The 24016-nt window shown below is 39.5% G+C and overlaps 2 protein-coding genes across 2 annotated transcripts; both read right to left on the bottom strand.

Annotated features, from left to right (window-relative positions):
• Positions 1–282: 282 nt before the first annotated feature.
• Positions 283–7706, bottom strand: LOC121729568 (zinc metalloproteinase nas-6-like). The gene is made up of 6 exons (XM_042118121.1): positions 7589–7706; positions 6635–6844; positions 2578–2687; positions 1796–2006; positions 1124–1260; positions 283–855 (listed from the first exon to the last, which is right to left on the bottom strand). Exons 1-6 carry the CDS (start codon positions 7704–7706, stop codon positions 283–285), a joined length of 1359 nt encoding a protein of 452 aa, XP_041974055.1.
• Positions 7707–11575: 3869 nt separating this feature from the next.
• Positions 11576–20824, bottom strand: LOC121729566. Its single transcript, XM_042118120.1, has 7 exons — positions 20636–20824; positions 19812–19968; positions 18271–18426; positions 16072–16245; positions 15258–15373; positions 13839–14000; positions 11576–11638 (listed from the first exon to the last, which is right to left on the bottom strand). The coding sequence occupies exons 1-7, from the start codon at positions 20822–20824 to the stop codon at positions 11576–11578; spliced, it is 1017 nt and encodes a 338-aa protein (XP_041974054.1).
• Positions 20825–24016: the final 3192 nt, after the last annotated feature.

Here is a 24016-nt window from a genome sequence, read left to right as displayed (position 1 = left end):
CAGAAGCTTGTGTTTATGTAAGTAAAAGTAAACATGACGTCTGGACTATTCGGCTGTCGGACTATGGTAGCTCCAGCTTCCGAGATTGGAGAAATGAGATGCAACAACAAAATTATAACGTTCAGTTGAAACTAGCAGCTCATTATCATTTAACTATTTTTGCCGAGGTAAGGTTAGTAAAGATGAATGGGATAGGCACGATGAATTCTTGTAGATTGAGGGACAACAATAAAATTACATTTTACAAATAAATATTTATATTATACAAATTCAAAGTTGGAATTAGTCTTCGTTTTCTTCTTCGGTATTCTCGCTCTTGTTCTCCTCGCTCTCACTCTTGTTCTCCTCGCTTTCACTCTTGTTCTCCTCGCTTTCACTCTTCTCCTCACTCTTTTCCTCGCTCTTTTCCTCGCTCTTTTCCTCGCTCTTTTCCTCGCTCTTTTCCTCGCTCTTTTCCTCGCTCTTTTCCTCGCTCTTTTCCTCGCTCTTTTCCTCGCTCTTTTCCTCGCTCTTTTCCTCGCTCTTTTCCTCGCTCTTTTCCTCGCTCTTTTCCTCGCTCTTTTCCTCGCTCTTCTCCTCAGTCTTTTCCTCGCTCTTTTCCTCGCTCTTTTCCTCGCTCTTTTCCTCGCTCTTTTCCTCGCTCTTTTCCTCGCTCTTTTCCTCGCTCTTTTCCTCGCTCTTTTCCTCGCTCTTTTCCTCGCTCTTTTCCTCGCTCTTTTCCTCGCTCTTCTCCTCGCTCTTCTCCTCGCTCTCCTCTTTCTCGTCCCAAGCTCCGGGGCAGTTGTAGTGTCTGTTGATGCGGAGCCAGTCCTTGTCAGTTATGTAATCACGCTGTCCCATGATTCCCTCATGCTCCTGAAATAACCATATTTTATTTTTAGTCATGTGTTACTTCTTCCTTTACAGTTGATATTACCTACATCTCTTTGTCGTTTACTTAGCTATCACGTCCAAGACTCCCTTATTAAGCATTATCTTTTATCAAATCTGTCAATTATTATCCCACTACTACTTAAGTTGACGGACCTACGTAATTTGGTTGGTTATGTAACCCTAGCGGAAAGCTAAACTTATAGGACACAACCCGAGCAAATAACGTAGGTCGACATAAACAACGTCTCACCCGCAGGGCAACAATGGTCATCTCGCCGTTGGCGGTGAAGGAATAAGGCCCGTAGTGCATGCAACTGACGTAGTCGTACTCCACGCCGAGGTTGTCAACTAGGTCTGGGCCATAGATGTCAAAGTTGTGTTCGGTACCTAAAATCAAACATTTCAATTTTATTTCGCTAAGAGCAAAATATGAGATTTTATAACACGAACTTTAAATCAACTTTAAATACAAGGCAAAACTAAGCCTAACCCAGGCTAAGTAATGCAAAACATAAGTTTATGCTTTAAACTTCATGTCAATATATTAGTAATAGGGTTTTTCTCAATAATAAGCTAAAAAGCTTAAGGGCTATTAAGTGTCAACCAAATCACGGGCCGTTCCACGAAACCGTGCCATGTCCTATCACCCGACCTACTCTAATTGCGGCATTCAGGGCTCGTACGGCGTACCATGAAACCTTTTTGAGAGCTGAGACTCAACCGAACGAATCGGAATGTCGCGTCCTACTTTAACAAACGTGAAATGACGTTTGTTAGAGCAGGATTCGGCCCAAACATTCGGCCGAAACATTGAATTGTCAGCTTCGCGGTAGACCTCCTGATTCGATCGTTTGAGTCTCTAAACGGTTTTATTGTAGGCCTCCAAACCACACAGTGGTGTGAAGCTTAGGTAGGAACCTACCAGATATGAGGTTCTCCGTAACAATGCGGACGTAGTCGTCACGGTTGTGGGTGGACTGCATGTGGAGGAAGCCGAGGATGTGCTTAAACTCGTGGACGATGGTGGCGTGGCGGAAGCAGCCGACGCCGGGGTAGTTGCGAGCGAGGTTCAGGGTGTGGACACCACGGGACTGCCAGTAGCCGACGTGAGCATAGCAGCCGCTAGGTTCTCCCTGGTAACAGTAGATTCAAAGTTGAAAAGTGGTATATGGGCCCATAATAAAACAGTTTTATAATTTTCCATTTGACAGAACTCAACACACGAAGTCCTGCTTGGTGGATCCGTATTTTCAAAAACATTTAATAAAACTCTTTCTGAACATTGTTATTTACCATCTGTCACCGGGTGGAGCTATGTGGTCTTTCGTATCAATTGTCTTGTCAAACTACTCTTTAGTGCTCACATAACTGCGAATTCGCATCGCAAATATTTGCGACAAAACTCATACTTACTAAAAATTATACTGCGATGCGTTGCAAATTAGAAGCTTTGTGTGGGAGCCCTGACATGTCACAAACTTAAACCTTTATCTGTCGCGTGGCCAGTAGCACGGCAAGCATTGCAACTGGTGACGTTATCGTTCGAACTTTGAACCACCATATCAAGGGTCTGACCAAACAGCTATCGTAAAAGACATTCTCGCATAGAACCTCTTAGCTGTTATTGTTTGCCGTTTGTTTGTTTAAGCAATGATAAAGTATATAATACGTCCTTTATCATTGCTTCAAACTCTAGTGACTTACAGTAAGGCGCACGTAGACGGGCTCGTCCCCCTCACGTTTACGGAACCTGACGCAGGTCTGACGCTCGATGTCAGCGATACCTTCCTCAATAGCGGCCTGCTGCAGGGGACCTGGGGAGATAAATGAAATCTATACGGTCTAGACTTTGGCGTGAAGTAACCTTAAGGGCGACTAACCCTAAAGTGTCGATTTTATAATTCATTTTTATACTTGAAAATAAGCTCCGAATTGTTTCATTTTCTAAAATTAGATACTACATTATATTTCCGAGAATTCGATCTGAGCAAAAACACGATATCTTAAAATTTTCTCGATAGAAAAAAATCACAAAGATGCATCTAATTTTCACGAATTTTTCATTTATTGCCATAACCGTGCATTGAACTAAGTTAATATTTAAACACATTGTATAAAATTCTATCATTGAGAGATCGACCTAGCGGATTTTTAAAATGTTGTATATTTATCGAGTTATTGAGAAAAAACTGATTTGGCGATGAATCCGCGTCGTTCTTTTTCACCTGGCATATGAAAGACGGGCGTGAGTGTGAAAAAAGAAGGACGATGTTTGATTTTTGGGGTTAGTCGCCCTCTTAAGGATATTATAGTAACCGACACTAACGTTATGTTGTAACCATATAATTATACTTTTTAACCCAATAAGATTACTGCATTATTGAGCCCAATCATGGAAACCGAAGAAGTATGCTGCTATTTGAAACATTAATATTGTACTAATGTTAAAGAGCGTAGTGCGTGTACCTAATGTTATAATCTTATTATTTCTAGACAAATTCGTATTGACTAGAAATCAGATAACAATAATATTAAGTATTGTACGTAGGTTGTAAGTAGGTACTTAATTGAAAACAGTATTCTAGATTTCATTTTGATTATAACACTCGAGTTCAATTTGAAAAGTCATGATTATTTTAGGTTTAGATCAAGCAGGTCAATTAAAGTGCTTAAATTTATCACTGTCATAGTAATTTGAAGAGTTTATTAATCGCTTTCATGTTGATTACCTACATAATATTATGATTCTTTAGCAATTAGGTCAGTCAATTTTCTTGCATTTCATACTACAAAAATATACTTACCTATATAAAAATATTATACACCAAAATCTAACAGGAAAAGTTTTCGCAATAGTACGTCAATTTGTCTAGTGTCTAAAATTAAAATTGAATATCATAAAACTCAAAAATAAGGACCTTCCAGGAGATACGCTTTTTGCCTGGATATACCATGTCATATTGTTTATACGCTTCATATAAAATAACCATGACATATTGTGTGGTAATTTTTGTATATCTGATGCGGTAAATAGGCGGGTCCACATCAAGCGAGCAGCCGCGGGCGAGGCATGCTCGCCGAGGGCGAGGCGGACGGGCGTACACAGCAAGGTTGCCTCGCTCGAACAGCCCGAGCTTGCTGCTCACAAAGACACGATGGCACCGCACGTACGCACAGCCGTGGCAGCTTATGCTTTTATTTTGCTATACACAACTATAAAAAATAGGAGAATCTCGTCGGTATGATCCTAACAAAGACTCCATTTTTTTAGATTCTTAAGGCCCACTTGCGCCAAAACTTTGAGTTAAATAAATAACCCGGGGCTTACTAACTCAGAGTTAACATTTTTAATTTTTAACTCATACTACATATTGCACCAGAAGAATTTAATTCAGAGTCAACTAACCCGGGCTTATGTCATATTCATTCATTCTTTTTACATCCAGCCAAATATGATAGAGCGAATGCTGAATAATTTAAGTGTACTGCTCTCTCTCGCTCCATAGTACTTTCATTCTTTTGTCAGATTTGAAATGACACGTGGTTCTATGTCGCATTGTGCGTGCATGTTGTGATATTTTGTGCAAATAAATTAAGCGGAAAATGATAAAAATTGGGTAGAAACACTTGTGTCCAATGTTTATCTAGTCTACCTATTTATGAAGGAGTTCACTAAAGACGCACTAATCCAATATTTATTATCATTAAACTTTGGTAGGAACTTACTTTTTATGCTCATTTGTATATTGCAATTATTTTCAATTTTATTTAATAAAAAGAGAACAGTTTCTTTTTCTAGGCGAAATCTTCGATGGAAATCTTTGTCTCTTTGTGATACGGGACCCTAAACAAATCGGTCCGTTCTACAATTCTTCTGTAATACGAGTCCGAACTAATGTATTCGATAATTTCTTCATCATCATCAGATAACAACCACTGATCATTTATCATGGTTAAACACAAAATAAAACCGGTACCTATTACTAAACACAACAAACTACATAAGTCATAACCGAAAAATCTCAGTTTTGATATTACTAACCCAGAGTTAGTTGATTTAACCCTCCGACATCGGTGGGTTAAATATTTTAAAAATTAACTCGAGGTTAACTCCTAACTCTTGGTGGTGCAAGATATGTCAATTTAAATTCGAAGTATATAATAAGAATTTAAACTCAGAGTTAAGCGTGTTAACCCAGTCTGGCGCAAGTGGGCCTAACAGGAATATTTATTTTGCGGCTGATTTTTCTCCAAGAATCTTCCCTCATCCCTCTGTTAGTATAATTGGGATCCCTAGCATCCCAAAGCCATACATTTGCGGCGTATAAACTTATTAGTTGTCGACTCTGATCGTTCATTTTTGACCGCGGCACAAACCAAAACATGTGACGTCCACATCCGCGAGGCACCTTTGAGCTTCAAAAAACCGACACCGCTCGGCTCAGCCGCGCGCCTGCTTGCCCGAGCGTGAGCATGCGCTCGCCTCGGGCGAGCAACGTCCGTCCACACCATGCGAGCGTACGGCGCGGCGCATGCCGCGCGAGGCCTCGCCCGCGGCGGCTCGCTTGGTGTGGACCCGCCTATCCATTTACATGTTATTATCCTCATTACCGCAATTTAAACAATTTAATCTATTTTATCTGGGGTAAAGATAAATAAATTACCGATAGCTTTATTACAAATTTTTAATCTTGACATAAAATTATTCATTTGGCATTAAAAGATAAAAAAAAATACGTGGTATCGTTCAAGTGATTAAGAAAAAATATGGGGTGCCCATGCGTTTCGGCTTCTTAGGACAGATTTTTAAGTTTTTTTTTTACTTTTATTGTACAGTGTTGTAGTTGTAGTTACAATGTGTGATTTGGACTTGATTTTTGCATTACAATCGTCTGTAGCTCAGTTACCGACTAAACAAAACTGATTTTAAATAAGGCCTTACGCTTTATTACCAATGTCTTTTACACCCATGCACAAAAACTTCCGCACATCTTATGTGTAAATGTAATGTTAAATTAGTGCGGTAATAAAATAGAAGAAGACTTATATTTCTCTAGCGACGCGGCAGAACCAAGAAGAATTTTATTTCATCTCGTACGCCAACAATCATTTTCACCCCGTACTTCGATTATGTCACGCGTTCTGACGATTTTTTTAGGGTTCCGTACCCAAAGGGTAAAAACGAGACCCTATTACTAAGACTTCGATGTCTGTCCGTCTGTGCGTCTGTCCGTCTGTCCGTCTGTATGTCTCCAGGCTGTTATTCAGAACGGTAATAGCTAGTGAGTTGAAATTTTCACAGATTGTGCATATCTATTGCCGCGATAACAACAAATACTAAAAACAAAATAAAATTAATATTTAAGGGGGCTCCCATAAAACAAACGTGATTTTTTTGGCCTTTTTTGCTCTATATAAATAATAGTAACAGGTAGGTATTTGAATTTTTCACACAATCCTTAGTTTTATGTACCTACTTTAATATTTAATAATAATATTAATATTAAATAAAATATTAAGAGGGGCTCCCATACAAAAAAAAAACACTAATTTTGGCCTAATTTTGCTCTATAATGGTACGGAACCCTTCGTGCGCGAGTCCGACTCGCACTTGGCCAATTATTTTGTTATTGGGTCACTTGGTGTTGGGCCACATGTAGACGTTGCGGCCGGCGGCGTACTGCTGCATCATGGCCTCCACTTGCCAGTCGTCCTGCGTCCAGCATGTTCATTTAACCGTCAGTTCATAAAAAGAACTCACCGAACTCTCCCTCTCCGAACTCCCAGACCACGGTGTTGTTGGGCCACTTGGTGTTGGGCCAGATGTAGGCGTTGCGGCCGGTGGCGTACTGCTGCATCATGGCCTCCACCTGCCAGTCGTCCAGCAGGATGTCGCCCTGGTATTTGCCACTGATCTCCTCAGCGTTGGCGCGGGGGTTGAAGCGGGCGCGGGTGAGGTAGGACCCATCATCTGGAAGTTAGATTATGGTTACTATTTAGAATTCTGTAACGGTAGGTTATTGAGGAATGAAGTAGGAATTAGGAACTATTTTTGAACGATTTAGGTTATAGTTGTCAAGACTCATGAATACCTCGGAGCTAAATAGTTTTGATACCAAACTGTTATTTTACTTTTAGCGACCTTTTTTAAAATATTATTATTTAACAGAAATGAGTATGAGAACAGCAGGGCTAAAATGGTCACATTTAGCAATTCCTCTCAATCAATTCAGCAAATGAATTGTCAAAACTGTCAAACTGACAAATGTCAAATCAGTACAAAAATACAGAAATGAATTGCAAGCAGAGTTTTAGAAAAAATAAAACATCGTATGATTCATGTCATGATTCTTCAAAGCGACCATTTTAGCCCGGCGGCTGCGTTTCCACTGAAGCGGAGCGGAGCTTAGCTGTGCCGAATTGACCAATCACCATGCTCAAAATCTTCGCTGTCATTATATATATAGCACGATTGGTCAATTCGGGCACCGCTAAGCTCCGCTCCGCTTCAGTGGAAAACTTCGATTCTTGAGAGGTAGCTGGTAATATTATGTATGGTACTGAGTTGTTATGAATAGTTTCGAGTTTCTTCAGATTTAATTGGAAACAAATCTAGCTAGGTACCTTATTTTTAAGTCATGAGTTTTGTTTTTATCCCACTTCCACCTTCCACTAATTAATTCCCTTTAATCCAAATACTTTTCCTTATACTTACTGGTCCTAGAGTTCTCCAAGAAGCTCCTGAAGGCTTCGATATCCTCCCTGCTCCTGGACACAGGAGGCAGGGCCAGGGCGAGCCCTATGCAGCACAGAACTATCGCAGCACGGAACATCTTGATACTACGCACGCACCAATCTTCCATCTCCTTTTATAATCGCTCTATCTAAAGATAATTTACGACTATGATAATCCTTTCGATTAATTGGTAGCTTTGAGTGGTTTAAATTTAAGTGTCGTATAACTTTATAGAGGCTTTATTTGAAAGTAATCTAAATATAAATAGGATGTATAGGTGTAGTATTGCACTTGAATGATTCTTGGCAGTCCGTTAAAAAGTAGTTTCCTATGCTGTTTTTTCGTCTTTGGTCAAAAATAAAACGCAGTTCTCGTACAATGCCACAAAAGTATGCATTTATTTCTTTACATTCGATGAAAAATTTTAACACAATTTAAAATTTATATTGTGCTGTCATCGTTCGTTTAAATTTTAAACCGTCTTAAAACACATGTTCGACGAGTCTGTGGTGTCATAATATTTTCCAAAAAGAATTAAAAAGATTAAAGATGGATCGATATTGTTTTTGTTTGAAAGCTGATAGAATCTAGACCGTACTTAGCAGTTAGCCACAATTCACCGTCAATTATTTTCTTTATGTATTGTATGTGTATCTTTTACCATATTATGTAGTGACGTACTTCTTACTATTTTTTTTTCTCATCTAGTGATTATTTTCTGAATACCTACACGTCATTTCTACACAATCGTCATATCTTATTCAACCTAGTATACTGTCATAATTCGTCATCATTATTATTATTGATTTGCTATCTGCCTGCTTTAATCAGCGGAACAATACACGATAATGATGATGATTGACAGACAAAGTTGAAGAACGCTATTAGTGTTATCACGTCAATAATAGATACGTATTTAATCTCCTTATCGCTAGATTAAAATATGTCAGCTAAAATCCCAAAATAATAAGATAATTAATTGGTTTTTACCGAAACTTGCTGAGTCAAAAGGTCCTTTTTTAGGGTTCCGTAGTCAACAAGGAACCCTTATAGTTTCGGTCTGTCCGTCCGTCTGTCCGTCTGTCTGTCTGTCTGTCCGCGGTTTTGCTCAGAGACTATAGGACTTACAAAGCTGTAATTTGGCATGAATGACAATGAATAATGCCGACGAAATGGTACATGAAATCTTTAAAAAATATTTTTATGGTACCTTCCCTACACATCAAGTGCGGATGAATTTTTTTTCACGTCTACCCCATCGTGTGGGGTGTCGTTGGATAGGTTTTTTAAAAAATATTATGAGTATTCATAGACCATTTTCCGATTTAGGAATCTGTTTGTGAAACATTAAGATTTAAAGTGAAAAAAAAACCGTTAGAGTACAGTGTCTCCCCCTTCTACCAGATAAACGGTTGCTTCTGGAAATGCGAAAAAATTCACGGGAGTAGGAAATATGCTGATTTTAAAAGAAAAACTATCACGGCTAAGAAGACTTCATAATTTATAGAGTAATTATAGTCGATCAACAAAAAAAAATGTATTCAACGAAGTATAAATTCAATGTAATGTGTCGATCTAGCGAACGGTCGTGATCCACGTTACACACGCCGCAAATATTAATTAATTAATATTTTCGCGAATCGCGCGGCACATTGCCGATGCACGTGACCATGGCGCTCGTGGCCTACGAGTTGCTGGCGTCTATCCAGCACGCCATCGACACCATGGACGAGGTCAGCATCATGCAGATCTGCAAGTCCTCCTTCACCAGTGAGGAGATTTGCAAGGGGAAGCAGCTGCTGTATGAGACGCTCGGCCAGAGCGCGAACATGCCGTCGCGACGGAGAGACGAAACCGAAAGGAGCATGCAGGATATCATCTCCCTGCTGAAGCAGACTGATCCAGATGAGGTACCGGCTTTTGTGGCTAAAGAGCTGCACAAGCTGCCGCCCGTCACGTTGGACCACCTCGACGTCGTCAGCCTACTGAAGGACATCAGGTTTCTGAAGGAGGAGCTGACCGGAGTTAGGGGTAGATTGTAGTCGTCAGAAGCTATCATTAGTGATCTACGTAATGAATTATCACAACTAAAAAGTAATAATTCATTATGTAGGTCACCTGACGCCGCATACGTGACCCATCGCCGAGGCGCACAAGCGATCACGTTTAGCCCGTCAGCATTATCGGACGGGTCAACGAACACCGCCGCTGCCGCCCCCGCCCGCGCTCCCCTTCCGGTTGCGCAGACGCCGAGTCCACAGGCGACTCAGCAAAACTACGCAACTGTTGCTTGTCGCGCGCGGGCGCATAAAAATGGGGAAAATGAGAGCACTTGAGGGTCGAGCACATCCCTCCACTTGAGGGTCGAGCGTCTGCAGTCTCGCCACAAGGTCAACTTCAGTTCCTTTGTGGTGAGAGTACCGACGTATCTTCTCCCGACCTTTGAAGCGGAGGAATTCTGGCCGACTGATGTGGTTTATTTACTGAGAGTTCCGAGGGAGACTCCGGAATGAAGCGCGCGTCACGTCGCCGTTAATTCGTGATAATGTGTAGTTGTTAATTTTATATAATTTTTATGTATGTTAGTCATTAAGGTATATATTGTATGGGCCTACGTAGCCTGACTTAAATAAATAAATTAATAAAATAAAGGAACTTGCTGTTAGTAGTCTAAAACTCGTTACAAGTGTACATTCATTGACCATACAAAAATTAAAAAAAACGAACGGTACTACGGAACCCTATATTGCGCGTGACCCGACATGCACTTGGCCGATTTTTCAATTTTTTGCCGACTACGGCGAAGCCAAAATGAAGGATAATGAACGTATGATTTTGGCAGCCTTCTTATTTGTGAATGTGCCCTCGTAGAATGCAAACATATTAATCCCACAATTTTAGGCCTAATATTGCTCAGTACGGGAACCCTTCATGAGCGAGTCCATCTCGCATTTGGCCTTTTTTTCTATATACACTGTTTTAAAATAGATTTTACAGTTTTAAATACTTAGTTATATTTGCGAATTTAGACTTATCAAGATAAGCTCCTCTTTATTGTACCTAATATAACATTTCCGGCTTAAAACAGATTGTCAGTCTTACAAGTTATCATACTTTTATGTAAGTAAATAATATTTGGAGTAATCCATAAAGTAAGTCACATGTAAAGGGTCGACGAAATGTGACATGGTTTGACAAGGGGAGGGGGGATTAAATTTTTAGATATGTAATTGATTGTACCGATGGACTAAGTACACCTGAAGATGATTAATTTCGAAACCGGTCGTGTAATTTGTTAATAATTTCTTAATATAGTGGAAAAAGTGCACGCAAATATTGTTTTATTAGTGTTCAAATTTTTAGATGTAAGTCCCCATCCGCATTGCGAATTTTCAACGCGCGATTTTTACTCTTACGAATTTATTCATATGTATGTATAATTTTTCCATCGGCAGTGCGGATACTTTTAAAAGTTTTAAAAGATTCAATGCCGACAGGCCCAAGAGGGAGCACGAGTGCAGCCGATGAGAATTTAAACGAAGATACTATTGCCATCACGCTTCACCCTGCGCCGGCACGTGTATTGTGATAGAGACAGATACAGTAAATCGAGGTAACGTAGTCCTCTGATTCCTTCAAAATAGAGCCTATCTATTTTTTTTTTAATATCTTCAGGAAGAAATAGTCTATGCCTCTACGTTTTTATTTTATCTTATAGATCTTTCAAACATAAACTTATAATATACTGTCGTAAGTTTATGCTTTCAAATTTGTTATAATATGGTCGGTGGATTGGCGGGGTACGGGGCAGACATGTTTTGCTATTTTTTAAGGCTCATATTTATTTATTAATTAGTATTAGAAAAAAAAGAACGTAGAGGCATAGAGATCCCAATATTGTACTTATAAAAAAATCATTTGTCCAGGGAGTGAATTGGGAAATACGTTTGTATGTAAAAACAGTGACTAGCGTTCCCTCTTAAGGTACCAATTTGTGTCGTCACGGGAATGTCTCACAAATGTGACCACCTGTGTAAAAGAGATTTTTATATGGGGGGGACTTCATATAAAAATCTTGAAATTCGTGTGACGTACTTTATCCATCCCTAATAAGTTATAAACTAATAACATAATACTATCTACTTATCTATAATAGTAGTTTCATAGATTTGTTTTTGTTATATTATCTTAAGTGACTCTAATGACGCATTTATCACTAATCTCTAATCAGAATAAAAAACATGTTCTACAATACTTGTCAAAAATGTGTACCTAATGCTGACACTTCACATGGCTGTTTGTATTTGCGTACCTATTTGATGCATTTGCCAAACAATCTTCGTGTGTATCTTTGACAAAATATTGGCCTTATTTGCCTATTTGACAAATATGACCAATATCGAATACACGTATCCAATATCCATATATATATATAAAAAAAAAAAAAAAAAAAAATGTCCATGGCGTGATGGACCACAATTAATTAATTAAAATTCATAATATTATTTCAATTATCCTTGGTGCGAAAAATCTAAATAATAAAATAACAAAAAAAGGATATGGACGAACAGTCTATAGACGGCCCCAATTTTATAATAAAAAAAAAAAATATATCCATTGTCGGTTTTTGACGCACATCAAAAGACTCAAAAGAGTCAAATAGGCAAGTAAACAAAATGAAGTAAAAGTTTGGTATTTGACGTCCATGTGTAGAAGGCCGTATTTGCCTTTATTTGCTTGTATGCGTATTCATCAATATTTTAGCCAAATACAACATAAATAGCCAATAGCAAATACAAAAATACTAATAGCCATGTAAAGTACCAGCATAAGGTACACATTTCAATATAGTCTGTCAAGAAAGTGAAGAAATTAGAAAGTGGCAACATCGTAGTGTCATCCCTTTCAAATCAATCTAATAAAAAAGGGATGACACTACGATGTTGCCACTTTCTAATTTCTTCACTTTCTTGACAGACTATACATTTGCAATATTTAGGTGGCCTTGAGCGGTATCAGGCTGACGTTACATCATACATGACAGTTCGAAAAGAACCAAATTTAAAACGGTAATAGTGTGGGAGTTACGTTTCCTTAGTTTTTATTATTCCTAGACCATGTAACGTTTTGACGTGGGAGAGCCATGCTTCGGCACGAATGGGCCGGCTCAACCGGAGAAATATCGCGTCCTCAAGAAAACCGGTGTGAAACAGCGCTTCCGCTGTGTTTCGCCGAGTGAGTGAGTTTACCGGAGGCCCAATCCCCTACCCTTTTCCTTTCCCTACCCTCCCCTATTTCCTTCCGTACCCTCCCCTATTCCCTTCCCTACCCTCCCCTATTCCCTTCCCTACCCTCCCCTATTACCCCTTAAAACCTGCAGCTCTTCTGATGCTGCGAGTGTCCATGGGCGACGGAAGTTGCTTTCCATCAGGTAACCCGTTTGCTCGTTTGCCCCCTTATTTCATAAAAAAAAATGTAAATACTAAATTATACTTTTATTTAGTATAAAAGTATAATTTAGTATTTAAACATCCGTATTTATTCATATTTTATAAATTTTTCAAGAATTAGTAATCTGTAAGCCTACTCCCGACAGAGTCGGTATCGAATCGAGAATCGAGTCAGCTCGATCTCAAAGCTTTTACTTTATCGAATTAGTTCCAAATTGAGCCGCAGCACTAGCGCTAATTCATGCTGCGGCTCAATTTAAAACTAATTCCATCCCAACGCGGCAACGGCTTTTCCCACTCTTGACAGCTACAGCGCACGATCGTAAATCAAAATAATTAATTATGTATTATCTTTCGGGGGTAGGGTTGCCAGGTGTCCGGATAAAGCAGGACACAGTCAAGCTTTTTGATTGCTTGTCCAGCCAAAATTAAGAGGAGTCCGGCTTTTGTAGAGCTTTGAATCGATAATTTTATATGAAAATCTACTATTTTTAGAAGGTTTTACACCTAATAAAATGTAAAAATGTACGAACGTATTCCTACACGAGTTCAGATTCTAAGTACTCGATAGCTGGACTTTTTTGTACAAATGTCCGGCCAAGCTGGCTCCTTTATCCGGCTTTTTGGCTAAGCGACCTGGCAACCCTATTCGGGGGTAATGCTGCTGGTCTATAAGTTATACGCTAGTTATTTGAACCATCTTATTCTTGAGTTTTTAAACATAATAAAATTATTATCAAATTCGGGTCTTCCGTTTTCCACGGACAGTCATAACTCACGGACACACACAGCTGTCGGGATAGCGTGCACACTCCCAAAGGCGAATAGCTTGGCTTGTTGAAGACGAGCTGTCTCGTGAACCGCTCCAGCTCGCTGTATACCGGCTCGTATGGCTTGAAGTGCCGTAGGTAGCGGCTGACAAGATGCTCAGTTTTTTCTATCTAAAAAAAACCGGCCAAGTGCGAGTCGGACTCGCGCACCGAGGGTTCCGACAGCTTAAAGGTATTATAGACCTGAGTATTTGGTATGAATTTCAATTACCTCTACGCGTTTATGAGGAAATGGGTAGTAAGTTTAAAATTATTAAAAAAAAATATATTATGTGATGTAACTAAAAATTTATGGTTTTCGTAATTTTTCCTTTATCTATGCTATAAGACGTTGCTTCGTACCAAATTTCAAGATTCTGAGTTCACGGGAAGCACCCTGTAGGTTTTGATTCCCTTGCAAGTGTCGAAAATTTGCGGCATAAACGGCTGTATCTTTTGATTGCGTTGGCTTAGAAGTTTGATTTTTTCACAGCTTCAAGGGACAGTAGACCTGAGCAATTGATATAAATTTCAGCTTCATACCTCCACGCGTTCCTGAGAAAAAGGGTCTTGACAGACGGACAGACGGACAACAAAGTGATCCTATAAGGGTTCCGTTTTTTCCTTTTGAGGTACGGAACCCTAAAAAGCATATGGAATGTGAAACTTCTTCCTTTTTTGAAGTTAATTTGAAAAGGGGATGCTTAGTAAAGTTGCATTGATAATTTCGACTGTGAATAAACTGTTACTTATTAGACGTATTTAGCTGTTGCCAAATCATTCGTGTATTAATATACAAAAGATCTCGTTAAAAGTACCGACAGAAATTACACCTAAATCCTAATACCCTAATAGAAAATATATAACGGGATAATATACTAGACATTCATTTATGTTTAAGAGTCTTACGCAAAAACTATTATGCTGATCTTGTCGAATTTTGATACGGTAGTAGTTATGTCTTCACTAAATGTGATCGCACATTTATCAGCACGCACGCGCCCAATGTGCCGCATTTTAGAATGATGCGAAACCTCACACATTCAATTCTGAATTATGTGAAATTCATTAAAAACTAGCTGTCCCGGCAAACATTGTTTTTCAATAAAATGATTTTCCCTGTTTTCCTGCTTTTCTCTTAAAGTTTTTTCGGAAATTTTTTTCTATAGACCTCACGGAATCCGAGACCTTTCCAACGAATGCAAAACTGTGGAAATCGGCTCGTGCGTTCTGGAGTTATAGAGTCAGGAAGGAAAATCCGTCTTATTTTCACATTATATTAGATTGTGTAAAACCTCGCGGTGCGTTCTGACAAATGTGCTATCAGCTTAAGGAACGGATCATTACAAGGATCAGAGCGGTCAAATGACCGCGATTTTGAGCACCGACCTGCAGTTGTGTGGAGTAAGCGGGCTGCACGACCGCCAACAGGCAGACGAGATGGTACACCGCCCACACCACCTGCAGGCTCACGTACGACAAGTCACGCCGCGCTGCTGGCATGTCTGGTGGAAGAGATATTGTAACAGTCAATACCAGACAAAAGTAATAAAACTAGATAAGTGCAATAAGTAGAATAGAATAGAAAATACATTATTTGTTCAATTTAAAACTAAACTTAAACTTGAAAAACACAATAAAGGAAAAATATGTACAAATAGGCGGTCTTACTGCTAGTAGCAGTTTCTGCCAGACAACCTTTCCTCCAAAGTATCCTCGCATGCAGTAGCGGCGTAAGGGGAGCGACGATAGGCGACTGCCTGGGGCGCAAACCCACTAAAACCCCAAACCCCCTATTTTTCGCTTTCGCGCGACCTTCGCTGCCCCGGGGAGTCTCACAGGTACCGAATCTTAAAAACGCGTGTGAGATTTACACTCAATAGTTTTACTCCAATGTATTATCAGAGAAGTTTATTAATAGGCATTACTCAGCAGATGGTGGACCTACGAATATAGTCGAATTATATCAAATACAGCCGACAGATCACGAATTAGAGTGCGTTCAGACGTGCGTGTGTTCTGCGCGTGTTCTACAGCTATAATGTATGGGAAAACACGCGCGCGGCACGCGCTGAACCCGCGCAGAACCTGCGCGCAGGCCGCGCGCGTCTGAACGCACCCTTACAATGAATTGACATAATCCGATCAAATGTCGTAGATATCCGTCAACTGCCTATGAAACAACTTATCTGATAGTACGTACATAAAGCGCTCATCAGATAATACGGCGTCACGATCAACTCCAAGAAGTAGTTCATGAGCACCAGCAGCAGCTGGAGACCGAAGCCGTCGTTGACGTCGCGCACCAGGTCGCAGCACTCCCCGAAGACGGTTGCCAGGTCGTGCATGACCGGTTCCAGCTTGCCCGTGTACTTTCCTGTGATAAATTACAGCATGAATATAACCCGGCTACGAAAAAAAACTTGACTTTTTTTGTTACTATTAATTTTTTTGGTTTATTGGACGAACTGTGAGTAACTGAACGTACTCAAAATTGTGAGTACATCTCTTGAGCTGTGCTGATGATATCTGCACTGCAGCTACTGTATCATCGGTCATCACACTCTTGCAAAAGGACACGAGGGGTGACACGAAAAACTTGAGAGGTGTCAAGGGACACCCGGGTGGAACGAAGTTATAAAAAAAAATAACTGGATTGCTTTCTATAAGAGAGACAAAGGGACAGACAGAGAAACACGCACACGCCTCACGGCTTACAAGTTACAACTATAGCAAAAAGCACAGTCACAGATCAAGATAGATACAGCATGTACAATTGTACAATGTACATGCGGTATCTACCTTGATCTATGTCGGTGGCAAAAAGTGTCTAACAAAAAGAGTCGTTACAACTTTACCGTCTTGCCCCCTTTCGCAACGCGCGATAAGGAACTTCGTTCCAAAAATATGCCAGCTACGTAAGGAATTTTTAAGTGCCCAAGTGTAGGTGATACCCAGTACCTACCCAATAGCAGTCTGTTCCTCATAACCCAGTATGGTCCATCCAAGGCCGGATTTATATTTTTATGAGTATAGGCCACTTTATAATTTTGTTGCCCCTATGTACGAACTCTTCCACCATCCTAGGACGCTGCCGCCCCTAGGACGCCATAGAATCGTGGATCATTTTTATTGGAGAATCACCGGGATCAGCCTACGTCAGCCAAACTCTAAGCCGATAGAACAAACAATTATAATATTATGTATGTACTATATTTGTTCCATCGGCCTACCAAAATCATCGCCCTTATAACTTTTTCCACAGTCAGGCAAAAATAGATTTTTACCCGACGACAAACAAATAATAAAAATACTAACCTGTACTTGCTGTTGTTGGAATATTGTTTGTACGAGTATAGTTATAAATACCGACAATATTTCTTTCGGTTCTCCTTAAATCTCTATTAGTATACGTTATCGTTTCTGAAAACACATTGATTCTATGATATTTAAATCCACCATGTGACCATGTGTATTGTGTATTGTGTACATTTTATGTGAACATGCCTTCCAAGTATTAAGCTCCTTATTCACCATCTATCTTGACGTATGTCCCGCAACGATACACGATGCAAAACTAAAGTGGATAATATAGGCTTGGCTTGACGGTATAAGGCACCCTTTGTCAGAGTTTTTTTTTAAATAAAGTTCACCTCTAATCTAACTAAATTATTAACCCAAAGCTGAGTAGACTGAATGAACATAGTTACATACTAAGTAGGCTTGTAACAGTACGTCAGATAGACGATATCGACGTACATGAAGCCTATTCCATGTCGTTTTGCGTCGTGCATCGTGCATGACCTTGGCAGGACCGGACGTACGTCAGGTGGATTAGAGCTTGTAATAGATAATACAATATACATAGAGAGAGCCCGTCCACAAGGCGTGCATTGCGTCGTCGCAACGCATTTATTTTACGCATAGCCGTAGGGGGCGGCGCCTACACGGGGGTTGCGCCATCGCAGCGTTATTACGAAGCTTCGTCTCGGGGGCTGCTGTCCGTCATATTGTGTGCGTTGCGATGACGCAGCGCGCCGTGTCCTTGGTCATATTTTGTTGTGAAACAACGCAACGGCAGCGCTGCGTCGATGTAACGCTGACGCAACCGCCGTGTGGACTGGCTCTAAGGAATACTGCAAGGATTAAAGTTCTACGACGGATCTACGTCGTTTTGGGCGATATTTATGTTATGCCCGGTCTAGCAACTATTTATTTGATTGTACCATCGAAGAAATTAATTCATAGGCAGATGACGGATCTACGTTATTTGTTCGGTTTTTGTCAAGCTGACAGATCTCGACTAATATTGATATTTTGACAAAAATCTACCAAATAACGTAGGTCCGCCATCTGCCTATGAATCCACTTCCTGATGGTACATCAAACTCTACATACTCACGATTTGCATTCACAGTATATAACAATTTCTCCAAACATTCAGTAATCATCATCATCACGCTATGCACCTCGGACGCGATCACTATAAACTGGCACGCGAACAACGTGAAACATAGGTACTCGTAGTAGAAGGCCGTGTATAACACCAATACTCTTACTGTAATAAATGAACACATCTATAGTATGTTATATAACAACATACTAATGAACGGAAAGTACATGCAATACTTTAAAGTTTAAACTATTAAAACGCAGTCACTGACATTAAAAATGTTATCGGCAACTTTGTCGTGCTGAAATTAGTTATTAAAATTAGTTAATCGCTCAGAAATCGTATTTTTTTCGCTATGGAAGCTATTTAACTTTCCTTTCAGTCACCATGGCAACGTCCATCGCTATCCCGTCGCACAAACAATGGTCGCCATCAGTCTCGAGTTGTAATAATTTACTATTATTTATTCAACAAATGCACTCATCAATATAAAAAGTACCTACCCAGTAGTCGATTCTCGGACCCACTGAATATGCATATAAAATTTGGTTAAAATCAGTAAAGCCGTTTCGGAGGAGTACGCGGCCTAACATTGTGACACGAGAATCTTATATATAAGAAGATTAAACGTTATGTACATTTTAATCTTACGATTGTACTCTGACATTTAATGCTCAACTTTAATTTAATGAACAGTTTGATAGAAAACGTAGATTAAAATTTAGTAATTATAATATTATTATTATTTCTAGCAATATTCCATGAAATAAACCTTAACTTGAACAACACACAAGAAAATGTAGAGTTCATTATGTCAAAATCTTAATTTAATTATAATTAGATAAAGGTTAGATCCAATGATGAAATACTCAAACCAGATATGTTACTACCGCGCGCGTTGTGAAGCTTCAAATACGGCCCAATTGGGCCGTCTGTTGTTTAGTCTGCATCGAGCGCAGTCACGAATGTGCCGCGTCTTGTCTTACCTAAATAAATTGAAAATGACGTCGTGCTTGTATCGAAAATGTACCAATTATGACTCGAAAGTGAACAAAACACATGGAATCTCTTACCACATGTCTTGATTGCAATAAATACCTCGATTATTTACATTTTCAATTATTTTTTCGAACAATCTGGAAAAAATCGAATTTTCGTCATAGCTCAGGCGAAGAAAGAGACAGCGATACGATTCGACGTTTAAAATAGAACTGTCTCTTTTACGTAAATGGTTTTTCGTATCTTTTGTTTCACTCATCTGTCAAATTTGTCAATGTCTGCAATTTTGAATTTGATATACATATCTGTATAAGTACAATATCATCGGTTAGATCGCTCTCTAATGCTAAGTACTCACATACGGTTCTACTCGATAGTTTTTCTCCGAATCGAAGGAAATTACATATTTGACATATTTAATTCCATTTCAAGCTGTCAGTTTTGCGGTCCACACGGTGGTTATTGCTCGATTTGGAGTAAAACTATCGAGCAAAACCGTATGTGAGACTTGTGAGTACTAAGCTTAAGCGCTGCCTTTAGGCTGTACTTACCATCTTTCTCGTATTCAATAGCATTGTCTGTGTATTTGAAGATGTCACCGAATATGAGCACAATATTAGCCACAATCAGGAACATGCAATATACACGCAATTTTCCGTCACACCTAACTTTGTTATGCAAACTATAGTTGCCAATAGTTTTTTTCATCTGAAAAAAGGAAAATTAAAATAGGTGCTAAAAGACAAAAAGTATGGTCTTGTAGAGCTATGTCCACACTATGCGCTTTCGTCTTCAATTTTCGTTATCTTCTGTCATTCAACTTTCGTTTTGGCGCATTCAATAATTGAAGACGTCAACGAACGCAACGCGAACATTGTCATTTTTGTTTTTTGGATACGGTCAGAGGGCAGGCATGCCTCACATTCGCTGTTGACTGCGCTATAACGCATGCCCTTGACGAACCAAAAAAGGCACAGTGTGGACAAAGCTAATGTGATGCACATGTTCTCTATTTCGTAGGACAAAAGATTATGTAGCATCATTTTGTTCGCTTCTTTTTCGAAATTTTAAGAACCGTGCGTTTCTCTTCCTTTCTCGCAATCCTTTATCCAAGGGATTGAGGATATTTTGAAATTTCATATAAATATCACTTTAACCGCTTAAGAAATAACATACACCCATAATTTACTTTCCCATTTATAATATCTTTACCACGTCCGATAAAAATTTGCTTTTTTCCTTCCCTGCCAGACTTACCTGCGAAATATGTCATCAAAATCGGTTGCGTAGTTTTATCCACTAAGCTGATATTATACAGGAGGCGGAAAGCGACCTTGTTTTATACAAAGTGAAGTATTGATTCCAAAGAAAGTACCTTTTTAACTGCAGTCAGTACATTCATGATGCACTTAATGCGAGATGGCGCGGCGAGTATGCCGACGGCGCTCATCAGAGACATGTTGGTGATGTTGGCAATCCACACCAGAGACGAAGCGGAAGTCTCCACTCGGAAACTTCTCTCTGGAGGAGCAGCGAAGTCCAATACTAGACCGGCTACTAGCATACAGCCTGGAATATGTTTTATGTACCGTCCAAGAAATTGATTCATAGTAAACCTACGTCAATTGGTCGGATTATGTTAATTCAGTGATAGCTGTGATCTGTCGAATGGGTTTGATATAGTTTACGTAGGTCCGCCATGTGCCTATGAATTAACTTCTATGATATAGTCCGTGCAATCCACGAAGACGAGCCCCACTCCTCCTAATCGTTTATAGTATATTATGACGTGTGAAGCTTTCGCAATGTTTGAGTGTAATCGGTACACACTAATTACCTACGAGTGCAAGCGCATACTACAATAAATACACCAATTAAGAAAAAGTGTCACGGTAAAAGGGAAAGATGCTCACCCAAAAACTATTTATCTATTGACCGAATGACGCCCGTACGACGCGGAAATCATGATTTTCGCATTAAAAAACTATCATATGTCCTTTCTTATCTCCGAAGGTATCTCCATACCAAATTTTATCATAATCAGTACAACCACTTAAGCGTGACGACGTAATTAGACAGACAGACAGTCAATTCGCGCTTATAATAAGCAGAGTAGGCAGAATTATGTCTATTGTGTAATAAGTAAGGACTATAATTTTAACTATGTTGCCTGCAACTTCACAGTGCCAACATTTTTTGTCATGATGGCTTGGGCCTACCTCAAACTGCCATTAATTTTAACTAGCGGGACTCAAAGTATATTCATACCAATTTTAAAATAGATGCAGCGATATAAGAGGAAACGCTAACACTGTTTTTTAAATACAAACTTATTCCCCAATTTACCCCCTGGACAATGCGTCCAGACAAATGATTTTTTATACAATATTGGGATCTGTTAAAGCCATAGACATAATATAATGCTATTGAAAATAGGTATTTGATGATGTATTGCTGTCTCACCAATCTCAAGTCTCCCACTGCAGAGCGCGATAGAGACAACACGACAAAAGTAATAATAAAATAACAGAAAATCTGCGATTCGTTGTCCGCTGATTCCATCTCCAAAACTTAACCGATTTAAGTACTTTTTTCATTAAGAATTAAAGCAAGGCTTGAGCTGTGTTCCTATGTTTTATTTTTTTTGTATATTTTAGCCAGTTTTGTTTTCTGGGTGTTTGAACACAGAGGAAAATCTGGCCATTTTTTTGGGTTTTTGGACGTTCTTATCTTTTTTAATAATAAAATTATGAAAAAAAGAACATAGGGATATGCTAATGGTGGCCATAGATATTAAAAAAAAAATCATAACTCTACCGGCATTATCCAGGGAGGAAACAGGGTGGTAACTCTACCGGCATTATCCAGGATGGAAAAACGGCAGTGTGGACTCCTCTTAAGTGTGAAGAGGTGACAGACAGTCATTTATGTTATTAGTATTGACTACTTACTCATAACCATGAAAACCCCAATGCTGCAGACCCGAAGTCGGCGAGACAGTGTCATCCCGGTGACAGTGAACTTCACCGGGGCTACTCCGAACACCCGAGATGTACGGAACACCAGCCCTACAGCACCATGGAGATCCGCCATCTTGTTCATACTTTTTTATCTACCTAAAAAACATACACAAACAATCATAAAGTTAATATACCTAGAGGAATAGAGAAACAAAGGCCTGAGCAAGCGAGATGTCACTATGAGTAACACTGCGTGGTAAAAAGAGACGTGTGATACATGACAGCAGCACTCTTTTTTTGACGTCCAGTCGGCACGTGCCGCACGTTCACAAATTTAATATCATAGACAATCATGCTTGTGTAAGTGTATACGTACAGTATACACATATTTTTCACACAGATGTATACCAATTTCGGTTTCGTTTGACAGCTCGAGATTGTAGCTCTATTCCGTTAAGTACATTAACTTTATGCAAACAATACAAAGTATAATATTATTAATGAAAATTTAAGGTTTGTATGTGTCCCTTATTGTGATAGTAGCAGCGCTGAATAGTTACTTTTGACTTCGCTGTCTAACTACGAGTAATGCCCAATGCCCAACGTTATGATTTTGCCCAGAAAATTAAGATAAAAGTTACTATTTCAGGGCTGCTACTTTCACATTAAACTCTACAAAATTTGTAAAGTTTAATGTAAAATACAGTATATATACAGTATATATTATTTAATAATATAAACTGTATAGTTTATATCTACAGGTTACAGACCCAAAAGTATTACACCTTTTTTTTGTTACTGCATCCTCTGCAAAATTATCAAATATCCTCAGTCGAACGTATAACCGCCTACTATTTGGAAGTCGTTTGAAAATAGGCCAGTGGCCACAACATTATATTATGGCCATGGGGCCAAATTTTAAGCTTTTGGCATTTTATAATATAGTTTTTAACGAGGTGGTTTTGAAGGGTTGGTTATAAGATTGATGTGGCGTCGTGGACCGTCGTGGCGCATTATCCGAAATTTCTGATCAGAAAAATTCGGACGCCCGCCGGAACGCACTCTGTTCATACATTTTGTTGTGGACCCCGCATACTATCAGAATAATTCAGGCGTGACAAAATGTATAAGCGGGGTGGGGCGTCCGAATTTTTCTGATCAGAAATTCGGAAAATGTGCGGCCTGGCTCTAGTTTATTTTTCCGCTATTTTTCCGTTTGAAAGTTAACACGATCGAGAACGTCTATCCATTATTCCATACTAATATGTATTTTTTATTTTTTTTATGAAATAAGGGGGCAAACGAGCAAACGGGTCACCTGATGGAAAGCAACTTCCGTCGCCCATGGACACTCGCAGCATCAGAAGAGCTGCAAGTGCGTTGCCGGCCGGTAGGGTAGGGGTTAGGGGATTGGGCCTCCGGTAAACTCACTCACTCGGCGAAACACAGCGCAAGCGCTGTTTCACGCCGGTTTTCTGTGAGAACGTGGTATTTATCCGGTCGAGCCGGCCCATTCGTGCTGAAGCATGGCTCTCCCACGTATAAAATATGTGAAAGTGTATCTGTCCGCTGAACCGGATTGGCTGAAATTCGGTATGGAGACACTTTGAGTCCCCGGAAAAGACATAGGATACTTTTTATCCCGGAAAGATGTTACCGCACGATAAACGAATTTTGGCGCAACGGAGTTGCGGGCGTCATTAAGTTCTTACTAATAGTTTATCATCATCAGCTTACTGTATTGCTGCAACTTCTATATCATGACTGTTTAATGTTTATACAATTTCAGTGAGTGG

The sequence above is a fragment of the Aricia agestis genome, chromosome 8 (assembly GCF_905147365.1).
Source record: "Aricia agestis chromosome 8, ilAriAges1.1, whole genome shotgun sequence".
Taxonomy (NCBI): domain Eukaryota; kingdom Metazoa; phylum Arthropoda; class Insecta; order Lepidoptera; family Lycaenidae; genus Aricia; species Aricia agestis.
The sequence above is the reverse complement of the archived record's forward strand: the minus strand, read 5'-3'. Positions and strand labels throughout refer to the sequence as shown.